The sequence below is a fragment of the Taeniopygia guttata genome, chromosome 37 (assembly GCF_048771995.1).
Source record: "Taeniopygia guttata chromosome 37, bTaeGut7.mat, whole genome shotgun sequence".
Classification (NCBI taxonomy): domain Eukaryota; kingdom Metazoa; phylum Chordata; class Aves; order Passeriformes; family Estrildidae; genus Taeniopygia; species Taeniopygia guttata.
Genome location: NC_133062.1, coordinates 2,626,775 through 2,646,795, shown reverse-complemented (window position 1 = coordinate 2,646,795; position 20,021 = coordinate 2,626,775). Strand labels below are relative to the sequence as shown.

At 49.5% G+C, this 20,021-nt stretch overlaps 2 protein-coding genes across 2 annotated transcripts in view; one reads left to right on the top strand and one right to left on the bottom strand.

Annotated features, from left to right (window-relative positions):
- LOC101233471 (uncharacterized) overlaps positions 1 to 20,021 on the top strand; it is a 509,180-nt gene that overhangs the window by 488,053 nt on the left and 1,106 nt on the right. The window lies entirely within an intron of this gene.
- LOC121469059 (olfactory receptor 14A16-like) lies at positions 10,897 to 11,829 on the bottom strand. The gene has a single exon (XM_041713413.2). It carries the CDS (start codon positions 11,827 to 11,829, stop codon positions 10,897 to 10,899), a length of 933 nt encoding a protein of 310 aa, XP_041569347.2.

Below are 20,021 nucleotides of genomic sequence, written 5' to 3'. Positions count from 1 at the left end.
TCACTCAGGTGTGCTAGGTGTTGCTCAGGTGTGTCAGGTGTCACTCAGGTGTGCCCAGGTTTTACTCAGGTGTCATTCAGGTGTAATTCAGGTGTCACTCAGGTGTCGCCCAGGTGTGTCAGGTGTCACTCAGGTGTCACTCAGATGCCACTCAGGTGTCACTCAGGTGTCACTCAGGTCTCACTCAGGTGTCACTCGGGTGTGCCAGGTGTCACTCAGGTGTCACTCAGGTGTCACTCGGGTGTGCCAGCTGTCCCCGCACAGGTGCCCCGGTGCCTGACCAAGCTGTCCCTGCACATGAAGGTGCGCTCGCATGTGCTGCAGGTGCAGGGCCGTAGCCCGGTGTGGGTTTCCAGGTGCTCCTCAGGTGCTGTTTGATCCCAAAGCGCTCGCGGCGCTGCGCGCAGGTGAAGGCCGCAGGCCCAGGCGCAGGTTCAGGCACCGCTGGCGCGCTGTGCTGTGAGAACGCCTTCCCGCAGCGGCACACCAACACCTCGGCCCAGCCGCACCAGCTCACCTGGGCGGCACGTGAGGGCTGCGAGGGGCCGGGACCCGCCCCCGCCGGGATTCGGGCAGCTCTGGGTGAAATTCCTGAATTTTTGCGCGCAATTCCACGGGTATGGTCGAAATTTTCATTTGTAAACTAGGATATTCTTTCACCTGCAATCTGTGGTTTTGCAATCTTACCCCGGCTGCAGCTTGTGGTCTTTTAAACCTTTAAGAACCTTTTTGTAAAGCACAACTTATTCATGTATATTTTATATAATCACGAATAATTCCATAACATATAACATTAGGGCTGCAGAGATCCCCCTGCAGGTTCATGGGTGTGAAAACACCAATCACTTGGTTTTTAAAATTTTAAAATTTGATAATTTAAAAATGGTTATAAAAATAATAGAGTAATAAAGTTTAGAGTTAGGACAATTACAAGACAATAAAAAGCAAAGAATTATGGACGTCCGGATGCTCTTGGACACTAAGTCACGGAAAGCATGACTTGTGAACAAAGGAATCACCCTTAAACCAATACACTTGTTGCATATTCATACATCCTTCATGGTTATGCATACATTCTATTCTAAACAAGAAACTCTGTCTGTTGTACCTCAGCTGTTTCCTTTAATCCCCTGGCGTCTTGCAGTCTGAGCAAGGCCTGAAGAAATTAGCTTCTTCTGATAAGAAGCCATAAATTCCTCTCCTTTGGAAGACTGAGGTGTTCCTCGAAGCAAGTATCTCATTCCAAAAGCCAGGGAATCTCAGGAAAACGGAGAGCTGGACAAGACAAACGCAGATCTGAACCAATGTGGTTAATCAAGCGTTCTCCGTTTATTCAAGATAAGGTGGTAATTTATATAAGCTTCTACATAGTTTACAAAAACAAAGACACTCTGATTGGTAGGCTAACATTGTTCACCTTTTCCTTAAAACGGCCTATACCTTACACTATAAAACCTATACTAATTCACACCCAGACAACCCAGTGGTCCCCATCACACCTTAAGACTATTTCTATCTGCGCCACAAGCTCTGAATTTCTAACTGCGTCAGAGGCTTGAAGGCCTCACAAGGCCCAAATCTGAGGCCTAGACTGGAGTAGCTCAAATCTCGTAACTCATGTCCTCTTTCTCTCAAAAATGCTGCAACAATTCCCTCTTTTTCTTTTTGAGCTACCCAGGCTGGAGTGAAGGCGCGATGAACTAATTTTTGCACACACTGTAAAAAACATGGTATAACAATTAAAATAACTATAAAGATAAAAAGAAGTACAATACCAAAACGAATTAAGTCTTTGACCCAGCCAGAAAAAACTAAAGAATTGAGCCAGTTATCAAATGAAGTGTCCACTACGGTAAGTTTTTTCATGTTGTCCTTCAATTGCGTTAACTGTTTATAGATTGATTGAGAATGGTCAGACAAATTCATGCAGCACATGCCCTCAAATTCTTCGCACCCATGTCCTTGTGCTAAAAGAAGGAAATAAATTGCAGCTCTGTTTTGTAGAACCGCATGACGGGTATCGTCTACATCTGCAGCAAGCTCACTTATCAAATTAGATGTGATATTAATTTGTTTTCCGGTCCAGCAGGCTAAAGTTCTCAATTGTGTGAGCGCTTTTGATGAGGCGACCCCTGGGGCAAAGAGTGAGGCTACTACTACAGAGGCACGCCCCAACAAGGACACTATATCTTTACAATTAGGGTCCATTTGGAGAACACTGCGTTTGGCTCGTTGAGTCTTCTGAGGCAATTCGAGAACCTGATGTATGGTGGGAGCAAAAAGCGTCAACCTACCGATATAACATGGGCCTCCCCTAGCATTTTGAGGGACTGCTGACCAGGCTCAGTCCCCACAGATGAGGAAGGTTCCTGGGGGCAGTTTTCCTGCACCACCTCTTGGCGGTGTCACAGATTGAGTCGAATTGTTACAATATTCTGAATAGTTGTAATACAATGGTGATCTGGGAGACAACCATGTGTCGTCATCTGTCAATTTTCCATTTTCTTGAGTTGGTTTGGTAGCATAAGATCCAAATATCAAACAGTAATTTCCTGGGACAGAACCCAAAAGACCAAATTCTTGAAGACTGTCATCAGTAAATTTAAGGTTTTGCACAAATGCAACAGCTTGCGCTCCCAGTGTGCTATTTAGATTTATTTGAGCTCGGGTCCAAGTTTTGAACTCTGCAATGGGACCCAGCGAGACACCAATTTAACAAGTACGAAAAGGGGTTAGACGGTGTGGCTAACAACAGGCAGAATTAATCTTGCCTAGTTTGTTTGGCCCAAGTGATCCACATATTTTCTCTCTTGTCAATGTCAAGGATTCCCGATACTTCAACAACCAAAACACTGCTTAATAAAAACATTGAGGCCCACCACATTCTTCTCAGGTTTTTGAATAACCTGTTTAACATGAAAGAAACAAACTTAATTCTAAACATAAACTATAACTTCTAATAAACTAACTTCTGATAAATCTAACTTCACACTTCTGATATTCTAAGTTATTTCTCTGTACTCTACAAAATTAATTTTCATCAGAACTGGATTCATCACGGGATGTTCCGGGCAAACTGTTGTCATTGACGTTGTTATCACTGCGGGTTGGTATCTTTTCCATCCATTTCTAAAATTTTGTCTCTGCCTTTTCGTATCAATGCAGCAAGAGCATCTGTCCTGTCCATCACACGACTTCTTGGTTGAACGGGTAAAAACACCCACTCAAGTAGAATTGCTGTTGATCCACGTTGGGACCTCCCTCTTTTTCTTTTGCCATTGAAAGACAATGGCAAAATGAACAGAAAAATCACAGGCATTACTAAAACTTATTAAAACTTAGCAAAAAATTCTATAACATCATTAAAAACACAGTTATAAAAAAAACCCTCAAAGCCCATAATCTTCTGTGGGTGAAACACAAATCTTTGCACAATCCATTTTTTCTGTGCATCTTCTGATCCACTTGTGGAGAGATGAGTGCTCTCTTGCAATTAATGAGTTCCACATTCTTCACTGAAATCCATCCAGATTCTGCACCTGTTAAAACACAAACAAACCCAACACCCCCACAGGGACTGGAGGGTCCTCTCTCAATTCTGTTCCCTAAAACTTGCATGAAGAAATGGAAATATCAACATCTTTGTTATAAACATGAAAAAACATCAAGAACAAAACAATGCACATAGTAAAGAAACTAACAACAAATAAAAATCAATCAGATAATACACAATCAATATTACATATAAAATCACAGTTACCAAGTGCTACACTATCAAGTTGTCATCCCAGAGTCTGCAGCAGCTGACAAACCTTAAAACAACAGAGATTTGGATAAAACATGTCCAGATCATGTCTCTCCAAAACTCCCTTTGAGGCTCAGCTGTCCTATATGGTCAAATTGTCAAGCCAAAAGGACTTGAATACTTTTTGATGCAGAAAACACCTGGGTCAACCACACCAGCCACGTAGAGCCAGAGCTTGGCCAGAGCTCGAACTCTAATTGGAGGATATGTTTAAAACAAAAGCCTTAGAAATAACTGTTATAAGTAAAAAACCTTATTATTAACAATTTATCAAACCATCAAATAATTGAACCTGTCTAAAATTTCCTTCAAGACAAAAATTCTCTAAATACAACAAACTTTTTCTTCAGAAATCTGAAAATTTGAAGTCTGAAATCTTGAACCAAAACTTGGACTATAAATTTGTAAAAAAAGATGAACTGCAGCTGCATAAAAGATTGGATAAAGAAAACACATGAGTAGTTAAAAAATCAAACACACAGGATCCTGCAAAACACATCTTGCAATCAATCACCTAGAAAGACAATTAAACATATGAAAACTGACTGTAAATATTAAAACAACACCTCAATACCTTAACATCTTAATAATAATTCTTATCACAAAAATCAGACAACTTACATTTTATGATTATCCTATACACAAGAAATGTTTAAAATAGTTTAAAACAATTTTTTCAAAGCATTCATATTACATTAGTAACAATCACTACTTATCATTACCTACAAAAACTTGACAATCGTCATTTATCTTATTATCTATAAAAACTCAAAAATCACCATTACCTATATTATTATCTATAAAAACTCAAAACCAGAAATTGTGAACTCAATGCCAATATTCCATCTGACTGACTTTTCTCAAATCTTTGTTTTCAGAGACATTTTTGGCAATTAAATCATTATTAACATTTCTATCTTTTTACAGTGATTTTCATCCACATTGTATTTGAAATAACTTTGATTTGCATAATGTTCATCCCTCTTGGTATCTTGGAAAACAATCAGTACTGCTATACTTTTTCATTCCGTCTTCTGACTCCTGCAAGGAATTGGGAAAATGCTGTTGAAATTTTTGCTGTGGTGTTGCAATCCCTCCATTGGTGACACTGCTGCTCTCGGGGTTGTTGTTACCGTGGCAACCAGGCTGTGCAGCGTCTCCGCCGCCATTGCGGGGTGCTGCGGGTAGATGAGGGGGCGGCGCCGTCTCGCTCCCGTCCTTGCTGCGTCACTGTGGGGACGGGTGAGGAGACGCCCCTGATGCGGCCGCGCTCCGCCTGCTCCGACTCCAGCGCGGCCGAGCCCCCGGGAATGCCCATCTCCCTCCTCGCGCTGTTGCTCAGCAACAAGGAGCCTTCTGTCTCTCGGGCCGAAGTCCGCTCCGCCCCGAGGCTGCCTCAGGCTCGGTGCCGGCCGGCCCCGCTCTGCCTGGCCCCGCTCTGCCTGGCCCCGCTCTGCCTGGCCCCGCTCTGCCTGGCCCCGCTCTGCCTGCCGCCCCGCCCTGCCACTTCGCGCTGCCGCTTCGCGGTCCGCCCGGGCGGCTGGCCGGTGCTCACCGCCGCACCCTGCTGCTCTCCGCCACAGCCCGTTGCCTTAGTTCTGCCAACCCGTTCCACAAGGAATGAGGAAGGGCTTTCTGTAACTTTTTCTTGCCTTTGTATCTTGTTTTGTGATCGCTTGTTCCTGCTACAATTGACAACAGGAGAGTCTGGCTCTGAGTCGTCAGAATCTGAACTCGGTGGGAGTGGGCAGTATAGCGCTACCATGGTGGAGTGGGAACTGGCATTTTCAGGGCTCTGCTCTGGTGTTGTTTGGGTGGCTGCTTCTGCCATCCCGCTTGCATTGGGGTGCCCAGCCCCTCCAAGCTGTGCTGGATTGTTCGCTGCCGCCGCCGCTGCCACCGCAGCCGCTGCTGGCGGGTACCACCGAGCCACGCCTCTGCACATGCACGCACCTGCTGCAGCTGCCGCGGCCGCTGCGGGGGGGCGAGGGGCCAGCGCCGCCTCGCTCCCTTCTCCGCCCTGGTCTTCGCCTTAATCTCCGCCCCCGAGTTCCTCCTCCTGACTCAGCCCTGTTTCGTCACCAACTCCGCCTGCCTCCTCAGGTGTCTCCCCGCCTCCCAAGGGACCCGACAGGGCCACTTCCGGGTTTGCCTCACTCCGCGGGACCGCCGAGCTGTTAACATCCGCTGCTTGCGAGCACACTTCCGCCCCGGCTGCGGCCATGCGTCCACTCTGTCCCGTGTCAGCCGGCCCCACTCCTGGCTTTGCGCTTCCCTCCAAATGAGCTACAAAATCCCTGACAGAGAGACTGACTGGAGCTTTCTACCCTCGCACTGGCCGCATATTACAAACATTAAAGAATTTTTCAACCCGAGATAGCTTCTGAACTTCTGTCTGTTCTGATGTGGATTGCTCAAATGTCTGAATTGCGGCTTCCGCTGCTTTTTTCTCCGCAGGCATGCTTTGCAGGGTATGTAAAACTTTTTTCCAAATGCCTCCATGCCCCAACAGTGTTTTCTTGTCTTTTCCGCCCTCTATCACTGCGTCCCAAAGCAGCTGCCCCAACTCTTGCCATTCGATTTCACTAAAAATCAGCGAAGGCTTTTGCAGCTTGCCTCTGCTTCTTGCCCACAGGACCAACTGCTCTAAATCGGCTTCTTTAATTTTTAAGCTCTCTTTGAGAGAATATGAAAGAGAAGCCACACGGAAGCCTGCAGATTCCCATCCATGGTGAACTTTCACCCTTTCTCTCTCTCCGCGGCTTACCTCCAACCTCTGCGGGTTGCTTTTCCTCGCTTTTCTTCGGCAAGGGGGCAATCCCGCTCCAGCTTTCCGGCCCCAGCCAGGTCCACACCTACCGTTAGGGTCCTTTGTGAACGCCGATGTCTTCCCATTGCTCCAACAGACTCTCGCTAACAAACAACAATGCGAAGAGTCTTTTTCCTCCCGTTGGGAAACGGCCCAATTCAGAGTTTGGAGACTTCTGCTCCGTTCCACCTGATCCCCGTTCACAAAAAGTGAATTTGGGATCCCGGCCCCATCGCCATGAGGCGATTTGGACCTGAATTTTCGTTGCGCGACTCAAACTCGGCTCCCCGTTACTCTAAAAGTAATTTGGGAGCCTTTTTCGGAGCCTCCTGAGTCCCTGTTCGGGCGCCACTAAAAGCCAGGGAATCTCAGAAACACGGAAAGCTGGATAAGACAAACGCAGGTCTGAACCAATGTGGTTAATCAAGCGTTCTCCATTTATTCAAGATAAGGTAGTAGATTATATAAGCTTCTACATAGTTTACAAAAACAAAGACACTCTGATTGGTAGGCTAACATTGTTTACCTTTTCCTTAAAACGGCCTACACCTTACACTATAAAACCTATACTAATTCACACCCAGACAACCCAGTGGTCCCCATCACACCTTAAGACTGTTTCTATCTGCCCCACAAGCTCTGAATTTCTAACTGCGTCAGAGGCTTGAAGGCCTCACAAGGCCCAAATCTGAGGCCTAGACTGGAGTAGCTCAAATCTCATAACTCATGTCCTCTTTCTCTCAAAGATGCTGCAACAATAAACAGTTGTTAAAAACACCCAAACAAGACAAGCCCATGGGAATAATTCAACTCTTCAATTCTTCTGTGGTTAATTAGACAGATTTCAAAAGTTTATTCAAGATGAATCTTCTTTATTGAAAACAATGCAGAGATAATAGCTTCCTCCTGTTAAATGTTCTTTTCCTGTTGATAGATTGAGATCAGCAATGTCCAGTTGCTATTGATCCCCAGCACCTCCTAATGCAGTCTGAATAGATATGAAAATCAAGGCTTTTCACAGCTGACAATCAAAAACACTTCCTCCATACCCCCACCCCACCATTTCCCTCATCCAAGCCCTGGCACTCAGAGCAGCTGAGGAATGGAGCCACATCCAGGGGCATTCCCAGAACTGGAGACTTTGGCCCGGCCATTTACATCTCTTTATTGCTGATCTGGACAAGGGGATAGAGGGCAGCCTTGGTCAGTTCCCAGGTGACTCCCACCAGGGAGTGTGGCTGTGCTGGAGGGCAGGAAGCTCTGCAGAGGGCAGCAACAAATCTTCTACACTGGAATTAGGAAGGGCAGACTTTGGCCTTTTTAGGATTCTGATTTGGGGAGTACTGAATCAGGTACTGATATTTTAAACAAAAGCTGCCCTTAAAAAGGAAGGGGTTTAGGAAGGATGAACATATTTCAAGAAAGCTGTCTTAATGGGGAAGGAGCTGCCTATCCCAGTGTGGCAAAAGATGAGCTAGTGATGAAAATTACTGTCCTGGCTGCCCATATAGCTTTCCTGGGAACTCAGAGGAAAAAAGGAGTGGCGACACGGGAAGTGTTTTACAATGCCCTTAGGCTATGCAGAAAGACAATTAGAGAGGTGAAAGCTCAAATAGAACTTAACCTGTTGATTTCTGTAAAAAAAAAAAAAAAAAGTTTTACATAAAATTTTGTAGCAAAGGCAGGGAGAAGGAGAATCTCTATTCTTTATTGGATGCAGTGGAGAATACAACTAAAGATAAAGGGGTCACAAGCTCAGCTCCTACACAGGGAACTAAAGATAAAGTAACTAAAGAGAAGGAAAAGGCTAAACGATTTTACACCTTGTTTGTCTCAATTTTCAACAAGTACACAGCCAGTACAAGTGTTCTCCTGAGCTGGTAGATGGAGACAGGGAGCAGAACAGCCCCCTGTGATCCAGGAGGAAGCAGTTGGTGATGAGCGGAAGCACTCAGATTCTCACAGGTGCATGGGATGGAATCTAGCCTAGGGGGTTGAAGGAGCTGGTGGATTAGCTCCCCAGGCTGCTCTCCGTCATTTATCATCAGTCCTGGCTCAGTGGGGTGGTCCCAGAGCACTGGAGGTGCCAGTGTGAGCCCATCCCCAAGAAGGGCTGGAAGGAGGAGCTGGGGAGCTCCGGGCCTGTCAGGCTGAGCACGGTGCCTGGCAAGGTTATGGAACAGATCACCTTGAGTGCCACCACAGGGCACCCACAGGATGGCCGAGGGGTCAGAGCCAGCCAGCATGGATTTCAGTACCTACACTGATTATCTGGATGAGGGGACTGAGTCCACCATCATCAAATTTGCAGATGACACCAAACTGGGTGTGAGTATGGATCTGCTGGAGGGTAGGAGGGCTCTACATGGAGACCTGGACAGGCTGGATCCAACAAGGTGAGGTTTTACAAGGCCAAGTGACACTGCACTGAACCAGGAGGTCAGTGTTACTCTCTGGGCCTTTGTGAACAACAAAGACCACTATGACATGAGGGCACCTTGCATAACCAAGAGGCCATTGTGACAATGCGAATACTTGCTGAATGAAGGAGGCAATTTTGGGAACGGAGTGCTCCTTGGGACCAAGAGGCCATTGTGACACCGTGGAACCGAGGAGACCATTGCTGCACTGTGACACCTCCTGGAACCAAGGATCCACTGTGACACTGCAGGGCCCTGGGGGACCAAGGGGCCATTGTGACACTGCAGGGCCCAAGGATCCAAGGGACTTTGTGACACCAAGGGGTCCCATGGAACCAAAGGGACATTGTGACCCTGGGAGGCCTCATGGAGTCATGGAGACCATTGGGACACTCTGGGGCCACATGGAACCGTGGTGACACCAAGCTGGCTGGGAATGTTGATCTGCTGGAGGGTAGGAGGGCTCTGCACAGGGACTGGACAGGCTGGATCCAGGGCCCAAACCCAACAAGGTGAGGTTTAACAAGTCCAAGTGTCGGGTCCTGCACTTTGGCCACAACAACCCCTGCAGTACTACAGGCTGGGGACAGAGGGGCTGGACAGCAGCCAGGCAGAAAGGGACCTGCAGGGACTGATGGACAGCAGGCTGGACATGAGCCAGCCGTGTGCCCAGGTGGCCAAGAAGGCCAATGTCTCCTGGCCTGGATCAGGAATGGTGTGGCCAGCAGGACCAGGGCAGTGATTCTTCCCCTGTGCTGGGCACTGGTTGGGCAGCACCTCGAGTGCTGTGTCCAGTTCTTGGCCACCAATTTAGGAAGGACATGGAGGGGCTGGAACATGTCCAGAGAAGGGCAACAAGGCTGGTGAGGTGTGTGGAGCACAAATCCTGTGAGGAGCGGATGAAGGAGCTGGGGTTGTTTATCTTGGAGAAGAGGAGGCTCAGGGGAGACAAGGTGGTGTCAGGGCACAGGTTGGACTTGATGATCTCCAGGGTCTTTTCCAACCTTGCTGATTCTGTGATTCTCTGAATCCACCCTTGGAGCAGTTGCAGGAGGAGCCCTGGGCCTCCTCTTCAGAAGCTCCAGCAGCCCAGGTCCCTCAACTTCTCCTCGCAGGCCCAAAGCCCATCCTGTCAGTCCTGCAGAGCCTCTGCAGCTCCTCCTCACTGCCCAGAACAGGGAGCCCCACAGCCAGACACAGCAGCCCAGATGTGCCCCCTGGCCTGGGGTGCCTTTGGCAAGGGAGCAGTACCAGGCACTGCAGGAGCCTGCAGACAATTCCTGCAGCACTTGTGGGATGATCCTGCTCCCCAAGGGCCGTTCCCATGGTGCCAAGTCAGGAACTGCAATGGGGAGTGGGGCCAGAGAGGAAAGGGCAACAGGGATGGGCTGTGTGCAGGGGAGGGAGCAGGGGTGGGCAAGGGAAAGAAATCTGTAACAGGAAGAGTAAAGAAAGCAAAGATGAAGCCAAGGAAATGCTCAGGGCAGTTTGGGGGTGGCTGCCAGGCAGCCCTGGCTCTGAGCAGCAGTGTCTGCAGTGGGACAGGAAACTCTCAGCTGATGGGAACAAACTTTCTGGCTGACTGCAGAGGCCAGGACAAAGCTGAGTGGTTTCCCTGGCGTCCCCCAGCCCTTCCTGGCCCCAGGGGCTGATGGCATTTGTGTTCCACCAGGTTCATGTCCCTACAGCACCAGCATGGGGGTGCTCCCACCTGCTGTGCAAAGCAAACAAGGGCTCCTGACATTTATTTGTTGACAACATTAAAATGTAAAAAAAAAGAAAAAAACCCTCCAAAATCAAACCAACAAGAACTATCAAAGATGACTTTTGTTAGAAGTGATTTTCAGAAATTGTCCAGCAGTTTAATGTTCCTGAAAGCATCCAGTCATCAGTCTCCACACTGCAGCCTTGAGCTCCTGGTTCCTCAGGCTGTAGATGAGGGGGTTCAGGGCTGGAGGCACCACCGAGTACAGAACTGACAGGGCCAGATCCAGGGATGGGGAGGACATCGAGGGGGGATTCAGATAGGCAACTGTGCCAGTGCTGAGGAAGACAGAGACCACGGCCAGGTGAGGGAGGCAGGTGGAAAAGGCTTTGTGCCGTCCCTGCTCAGAGGGGATCTTCAGCACAACTCTGAAGATCTGCACATAGGAGAAAACAATGAACACATAACATCCAAAATATAGAAGAGCACTTAGCAAAATAAGCCCAAATTCCCTGAGTTTGATGTGTGAGCAGGAGATCTTGAGGATCTGTGGGATTTCACAGAAGAACTGGCCCAGGGCATTGCCATGGCACAGGGGCAGGGAAAATGTATTGGCTGTGTGCATGAGAGCATTGAGAAAGGCACTGGCCCAGGCAGCTGCTGCCATGTGGGCACAAGCTCTGCTGCCCAGGAGGGTCCCGTAGTGCAGGGGTTTGCAGATGGACACGTAGCGGTCGTAGCACATGATGGTCAGGAGGGAAAACTCTGCTGAGATGAAAAACATGAAGAAAAAGAGCTGAGCAGTACATCCTATGTAGGAGATGTTCCTGGTGTCCCAGAGGGAATTGTGCATGGCTTTGGGGACAGTGGTGCAGATGGAGCCCAGGTCGCTGAGGGCCAGGTTGAGCAGGAAGAAGAACATGGGCGTGTGCAGGTGGTGGCCGCAGGCTATGGTGCTGATGATGAGGCCGTTGCCCAGGAGGGCAGCCAGGGAGATGCCCTGGAAGAGGCAGAAGTGCAGGAGCTGCAGCTGCCGCGTGTCTGCCAGTGCCAGCAGGAGGAAGTGGCTGATGGAGCTGCTGTTGGACATTTGCTGTGGCTGCACATGGGCACCTGGTCATGGAGAAAGGACAGGGACAAGTCAGGAAAGGCTGCTTGGAGCCAAATCTGGGCCATTCCCTGCAGCCTGTCCTGCTGGAACTCACCCACCCTTGTTCCTGCTCTGGGAAAACCTTCACACAGGTCCCTGCCTGAGCTCCAGTTTTGCTGGCTGAGTGTGCCAGGAGCAGCCAGGCCTGTTCATGGGGGCTCTCGAGAAGCCATCCCTGCCCTGCTTCCCTGGGTTTGTGGCCCTGTGGCAGAGGGACCAGGCTGGATATTCAGGATTTGTCAGGGGAATAATTCCTATTGCAGGAAGGCTTGGTACCATCTGCACTCACACTTCTAAGGGAAATAGATGGCAGGAGCTGGTTTAAGGAATTGTTTTCCTACCCACACACCATTCCTGGCTCTCTGAGGTCAGAAATCCCCAGCATTCCTGCTGCATTTAGAGTTTGCCACAGAGAGATGTGAGAGGCAAGGGTTTCCCTGTGGCTGAGGGAAGGTGAGGGGCTGGATGGGTTTGTTCCCCAAGCACTGCTCTGTTTAGCCCCCTCTGCTTCCCTGACCATCTCCCTGGGCCTGGACATTCCCTCCTGAGAGGTGCCTTGTCCCTGCCAGCACTCACAGAGCCCATCCCACCCTGTGTGCCATCGGCCCGGCCCTACAGAAACCTGCCTGTGTGCAGGGTCCTGGCTGGGGCGGGTCTGTGTGCAGCTGGGCAAGGGCAGCTCAGGAGAGCCCTACTGGGCCCTGCAGAGGTGATGCTGCTGCTGTCCGGGCTGAGGAGTGGCTGAAGGTCCTTTGGGAGGCTCCCAGCAGAGAGACTGACCACCCAAAGTCACAGTTCTGGAGTCTCTGTAAATGTTCAAACATTCCTTTGATGATCCTGTGTGTCCCTTTCAACTCAGAATGTTCTGTCGTTCTGGGATTACAATTCCTGTTCTGCTTCTCTCATCCCCCTTGCCACAGTGTTAGAACAGTAAAAATCAGACCTTTATTGGAAGCTTCCAGGCGTCCCAGTTGAAATGGAGCATACCCAGCCCCTGATGTAAACAATTTATTAAGGTCGATTAATTAGGATATTTAACAGGAACATCCAATAGGAGATTCAGTAGCCCCAGTTATACACCCCTGGCTCAACCCATTGGAGTAGGTCCAAGGGCTTCTTTGCCTGAGTTTTTGTTATCTCTGTTCACATTCAAAAACCAAAATGTTCTTCTTGTAGGTCCACCTCCTGATAATAAGACTACATAGTATTTAAAAATTTATTTAGACAGCTTATTGTTCTAAAATATAAGCGAAAGGAAAGGAAACGTACTAGAGTTAATTAAGGATTATAATTTTTTCAAGTATATAATAGTAGTTAATAGAGTTAATTAAGGGTTTAATGGAGTCAGGTAAGGGTTATAGATTTATAACTTTATAATAGCAATTTACAGAGCTATGAATAGATGAAAAATATATGAAAAGCAAAAATCTTTTTGTCACAGACCCAAATTTGCCATCCAGCTCCAAGCAGGAAATTGAAAACACTCTCAGGAAATCTCCTGACCTTTACAGCAATCCCAGGCTTACCTTCTTTAGGAAGTGCCCTCCGGAGCTGTGCCCAGGCTGGTCTGGAGCTGGGAGCAGCCCTGCCCCACCCAGCCCCTCTCAGCAGCAGCACCTGCCCTGCTCAGGGTGGCTCCTTCCCCCAACAGCTCCTGGCCAGCGCTGGGAGCAGCTCCAGGGCCGGCTGAGAGCTGTCCCTGGCAGGCAGCAGAGTCCTGGCCCAGCACAGCGCCCTGGGCTGCAGGACCCTGCTCTGCAGGACAGCCCTGGGCACCCCTGGCTGCTCTGCACAGGAGACGAGCAGAGAATGCACTCACAGGGTCTGTGGGCATTGGGATGTTCCAGCTTTAGGAGATCGCTCCAGGAGCTGCAGCTGCATTGTCCTGCAGCCAGAGGTTCCTGTGCCAAGGGCTGGCAGTGATTCTGCCCCAGGCACTTCTCAGCCCCTTCCCAGCCCTGACTGATTGAAGCTCTCTGTGCCTCTGTGCTGTGCCCGGGCTGGCTGCAGGCAGTGCCCCAGCCCTGCTGGGCTGGGAGAAGAGCTGCTCAGCAAGAGAAATGTGCTTTTGAAGCTCTCCTTGGTTACCAGGATCACCCTCTGTGCCAGGAGCCCGGCCCAGCTCAGCAGCACAGACACAGCACAAGGACTTTAATGACCCTCTGGGGCTTTGTGCTCAGGCCCTGAACATCAGGCCCTGAGAGGGAGCTGCAGAAACCTCTCCAGAACTCCAAGTCAGAATCCAACTCCAAAGTTTCTTGGACTTTTAATGGGTCCCACTGAGGGACACAACTGAGAAAGTGTCCCCAGGCCCCAGGCAGAGCAGAGAACTGGAGGCACTGATGACAGGTGGGGACAAAGAGAAGCCAAGTCTTGGTGCCCTGGGGCACAGCAGGGTCTGTGCCACCAAGGGCTGTCAGGAGACACCTTGTCCTGAGGCTCTGGGGCCTCCTGGCACAGCCCCAGCCAGGCTGGGCACTGTCACCCCCTGGTCCTGCCCTCAGCATCCCCCCCTAGCCCACATCCCAGTGGCCTCAAGGATCTGCTGGAAGGAGTCCCTGGGGAGCCTTGGTCAGGAATGGCCCCTGGAGGAGAAGGACAGTTCTCTCCCATAGGAAGAAAAGCCCAGAGCCCCAGTGCTTTCGGGGCAGATGAGAAGTATCCCTCGACATGCCAAGATCAGCCAGACCTGTCAGGTGGCCCCCCAGAGGCCCAGCCAGCCAGACCTGTTCCATGTTGCCTTGGTTCTGTAGGACCCCACAGTGTCACAATGGTCTCCTTGGTTCCATGAGGCCTTGCAGTGTCACAATGTTCCCCTTGCTTCTGCAGTGTCACAATGGCCCCGTGCTTCCATGAGGCCTTGCAGTGTCACAATGGCTTCGTGGTTCCACAAAGCCCTGATGTGTCACAATGGCCCCTGGGCTCCGTGTGCCCTCGCTGTGTCACAACGGCTCCTCTGTGACACTGAGGCTGCACAAGGTCACCGTGGACCCTTGTGGTCACCTAGTTCACAATGGTCTTTATTAATTCCATGAGGCAGCACAGTGTCACCCTGGCCCGTTGGTTCCCTGAGGATCTGGTGTGTCACACAGGTTTGTGACAATTTTCCTTGCTGCCCCTCACATCCCCCTGCCCCACAAACAGCCCCGAGCCACCCGTGAGGGACAGGCCCTGCTGTGCCAGGCTGGGCTCAGGGCTTGGCCTTTCTGCTTCCCCCAGCCAGCCCAGGCCTTGCTCAGCATTGCAGTTCCCTGCTCTGAGCCTTGGGCTCCCTGCAATCCTGGCCTCAAGGATCTGCTCTCACCAGTCCCTGGGGAGCCTTTGGCAGTCTCTGCCCTCAGTGGGGCCCAGTGTTGCTCTAAGGGACTTGGAGTTTTGCTCCTGACTCCTTGAGCAGCTTCTCCAACCTTCTCTGAGTTCCTGAGGGTCCTGGACTCAGTCCCAAATCCATGCTGGGGATCATAAAAATACAAGAAGCCCTCACGGGCTCTTTGTCTTCATTAAATTGTTTTCAGCTCTCCAGGGCTTATGCAGCTGATTGGAGCCAGCTTGGAGTTCTGTTAAGGAGGAAGATTTCCAAGCGCACCTCATGACCTTTTTTTCTTCAATCAAATGTGTATTTTTTTATTTTCCAGTTCAAAGAAGAGCTGATAGAAGCATTCCCCAGGTGATCTTGACACTGAAGTTCTCCTTAGGAGGTCTGGGCATGTAGAAGAATGAGCCCCCTGAGGGCTGACCCTGTTTGGACAAGCTGCTCCTCACCCCCAGCCTCACCATGTCTGAAATCACCCACCTGGCACTGACATCCCTGTGCCCTGCAGCAGAACCTTGTCCCTGAGCTCTGCAGCTCCATGTCCCAGCCCATTGCACCGTGTCCCACTTGCTCTCCTCAGGGCTCTGCCTGCACACAGGCCCAGGAGAAGTTTTCCTCTTGGGAAAGAAAGAATGAAAAAGCCTGAGCAGGTTTCCTAAACAACAAACCCCACTCAGGAGCCACCTGCTCAGTACGGGCTGCCTGAAATGGTGTCACCTTTCTACAAGGGACAGTGTGACCAGAAATGATCTCTGGAAGCAGAATTCTCTGAGTCTCCCAGCTGAATTCTCTGTCCCTGTCCTCTCCCTGGATCTCTGTTGCAGATGGAAGCTCCTGGTGCCATCCCCACTTTTAACCTCTCTTTGGAATGCAAAGAGATGTTCCCAGGTGTGTTAAGCAGGATTTGCTCAATGTTTCTATAAATCATTTGTGTCCCCCATGGAATGAAGGGGCCATTTTGGCACTGAGGGGGTGACGTGGAAGCAAGGAGTCAATTGTGACCCTGGGGTCCCATGGAACCAAGGGGCCATGGTGGCACAGCAGGGCCACGTGGATCCAGTGGTCCATTGTGACACTGTGGATCCAAGGAGACCATGGAGACACCCCCAGAACCTCAGGGAACCAAGGAGTCCATGGTGACCCAGCGGGGCTGCATGGAGCCAATGGTCCATGGTGGCACTGCCCATCCAAGGAGGCCATTTGGACACTGCGGAAGCTCATGGAGCGAGGTGGCCATTGTGACACTGAAGAACTTCATGACACCAAATATCCATGGGGACACAGCAGGGCATCATGGAACCCAGGAACAGCTGTTGGTGGTGTGGAAACTCCTGGAAGCAGGGGCCGTTGTGGCACTGCAGCACCAACACAGCTGCTGCACCTTGTCCCCTGCCCTGCACAGCTCCTTGGGAGGCACGGCAGGAGCAGCACCCTGGGAGCCTCGGGAATGCCCCTCTGGGATCCATGGCACACACTCCCAGGGGCTGGAATTCCAGTTCCCAGCCAGGAAAAGATGTTCCTGCCCTTGAAGGCAAAGCTCTTACAGAAGAGTCAAAAGCCAAGTGGAGAAAATCTTAGAGTGACATTTCACTGCCAGCCTTCATAACTTAACCCGTGGTTGTCATAGCTCATGAATTGGGAATTAAATCAGGGCAGGGTCTTTGGTGGGAGCTGCCCTGGGTCAAGGGAGACACAGAGAGAGAAACAGAGCAGGCAAAGGAAGACAGGAGAGAAAGGAGGTGTTTTGGTTTGGGAAGACTGGTGTCTGCTAAGGGAGGCAGGAGCCTCCCCTGAAATGGAAAAATGCCGACTCTTTCTTTCTGAATTGTTATAAATTTGAAATTAAGGGGGTTCTCAGGTAAAAATTTGGATCAGGAATAACAGGTTTTTTATTAGGGAAGAAAATAAAAATATGAACAATGCAGTGAACCAAAACAACACTGACAGAGTCAGAAAATAACCTGATACTCTGTTGGACAGGGTGTTGGCTGCAGTCCAATTGGAAATGTGGCTGCAGTCCTCCTGGAGTGTCAGGTGTGGTTCTGTTGGAGAAGTGATCCTGTAGAAAAGGGTGTCTTCTTCTGAAGAGGAAGAGGCAGCTGTTCCTCTGAGAAATCCAGCCCAGAAAAAGCTGTGTTGGTGGGCCAGAATCTCAAGACAAGATGCAGGTAGGAATGCTTGGCTCCTCCCTCTGGGCAGAGCATCTCACAATGGGATGTTACAGTTCTTATCAGTCATGCAGTGACATTCAATAGCCCATTATCAGCAGATGTCTCCCCTGAGGGGGGACTGATTGTGGAAGAGATAAGGAAAAACTGCCCACTTAACACAGGACAACTGCCAAACAGATGGGAAATAGAACACATCTTACTTTTCAGTCTGGGACAGGAGGTCACAAACAAAATCAGCTGAGAAGGCGGCACTCTGAAAAGCAAACCAGAACTGACAGAAAATGAATGGGACAGAAATCAATAATTCTGGAAGTTTTATTTACCATCAAAATACATCACAACCACCCAGGCCCACACAATCCTAATCCCACAACCTCAAATTTGGATTTCCCTCTCCCGATCTCCTTCCTACACCATCTCACCCTAGAGGCTGTGGAATTGAGTAATTTTGGCATGGGACTGAGGTGGGAACCAGCCATTTTGAGGTGGGATTGAGCAATTTTGGGGTAAGATTGTGGGGTTTCCAGTGGGATTGAATAATTTTGAGGTGACAGAGCAATCCAGTTTGGCTTTTGGAGTGCAAAGATATGGAGAATACTACCAGATATCCCCCAAGAACACACAAATCCTCCAGAATACGTTCCCAAACCATAAATCCCACCTCAGATACCTCTTAAATGGTGGGACTTTTGACATCTCTGATCAATACTCTTTTTAGTCATTTTTCAGGTGTTTTTAAGTGATAAAGACAAATCAGAAGAAAATTAGGACCAAACCAAAACCAGAGATCCCTTGAGCATCCCCTGGGCACAAGACAAAACAAACTCAGCAGAAATTAAACTTAACCCTCCATAAAATGCCTTGAGCAATATTTGCTCTTTCCACGAGTCACTTGTGATGGAAACACAAACAAATCCCAAACATTAATAAACCAGCAGCAGAAGCAATTCTGTGGGAATTCCAAATTCCATCACTTCCAGCACAACTCCAACTCAGATGCTGGCCGGTTCCAAGAAAGAAACATGGAAATTTGTCCCAATACAGATTATTAAAAGGAAGGGAAAGGTCTGTGTAGCTGTCACAAAGGTGACGGGAATGAAGAAAATAATGATTCTCATATTTGGAAAAGCCCCCAAGCCTGCGAATTCACTAATTATTCGGGAGTTTAGCTACTTGAGCTGGGCTTCTTGTAGGACTTTAGTAACCTTGTGTTCCTCACCTTGGGGTGACTGATCCTGGTCAGTTTCACTGGTATGATTTGCTCCCTTTCCTCCAGTGACTTAAACGAACTTTTCAGGGAAGGACAGGATTATATTTTCTTTACACTGGCCACCCACAACAGCCATTTTCCTCATAAGTTCTCCCAAAAGTTGCTCAGAGGAAGCTGCATCCAAGTTTCTAAGAGTTCCTCCAGAAAGAGGCAGAACCTCCTCATAGGAGAGAACCATGCTGTTGTCAAAAAGGCACTTGGGGTCAGACAACAGTGCCCTGAACTCACTGTGCAAAATAATGTTGCAAGCTGGTTAATAAAATTGTTAGAGAGATGCCTCTGCCCCAATTAAGGTGCAAAGGTCACCAAATCTAAGTGGATTTTATTGAACAGTAAAAGTGAGGTAGAGAGACGGAAAGAAAGAGAAAAGGGGGGAGAGCAAGCGAGTGACAGGGACAGAGATCTCCCCTGGGGCAGGGCAAGTGTGACATTGTCCCCTGTGTGCGTGGCCTTCCCGGGGTGGGGGTTTTACACCTGAGCCAGTTTGGGTAAGGTGGGTGGTGTTCACCCCCCACCCCGAGCAGGGATTGCCTCACTGTTTCATGTTACAGTGTCAGATGTAACCAAAAGTGTTTTCAGTCACCATCTCCATAAACTGTTATCAACAGGTGGGGCAGTGTTCTTTATCTCTTCCATGGCTCAGCCCTGATAACGCCCTCCAGGGGCCATCTTCTGTTAATGGGCCATTGAGTGTCACTGCAGGGCTGATAAAATTACATCATCCCATTGGGGGATGCTCCGCCCAGGGGGAGGAACCAAGCATTCCTACCTGGATATAATCTCACCCTTGCAACACCACGACCACCTTGCCTACTGCATTCCCAGAGGACAAGAGCTCCATAAGCACCACTGGACCTGCAGAGGAAGACCAGACCCTTCTACAGGATCACCACTTTGACAGAATCACGTTCATCACTCCAGCCGGACTGCAGCCACCATTTCATCAGACTGCTACCACCACCCTGAGCAACGCGGTGTCAGGTTATATCCTGACTCTGTGAGTTTAAACCAGTGTTTCTGTATCATTGCCTTGATCCTACTTTTCTTATTTAATTGTCATTCTCGCTTAGAGTCTCCTCCTGGTTGGCCTTCAAACCAGTACAAAACTCAATGTGCTCATCCCTTGTTTTCCTCCCAAAACAGGATTTCCCGTACCCAAATATTCGCCAGATGGAGGAGAAGGTTGCGAGGAAGAGGAAGATGCCCTGGGACCCTGAGGCAGGTGAGGAGGAAGTCAGTGCCCCTTTCCCCCTCTCTCCTGCTCCATCTCCCGGCCCAGCCTGGCCCCCGGCTGCAGGACAGCCCTGCTGCCGACGCTCTCCTGACGGGGATGCACTGGGGGGATCTCCTTACCCTTCCTTGTGGCACGGAGGCAAAT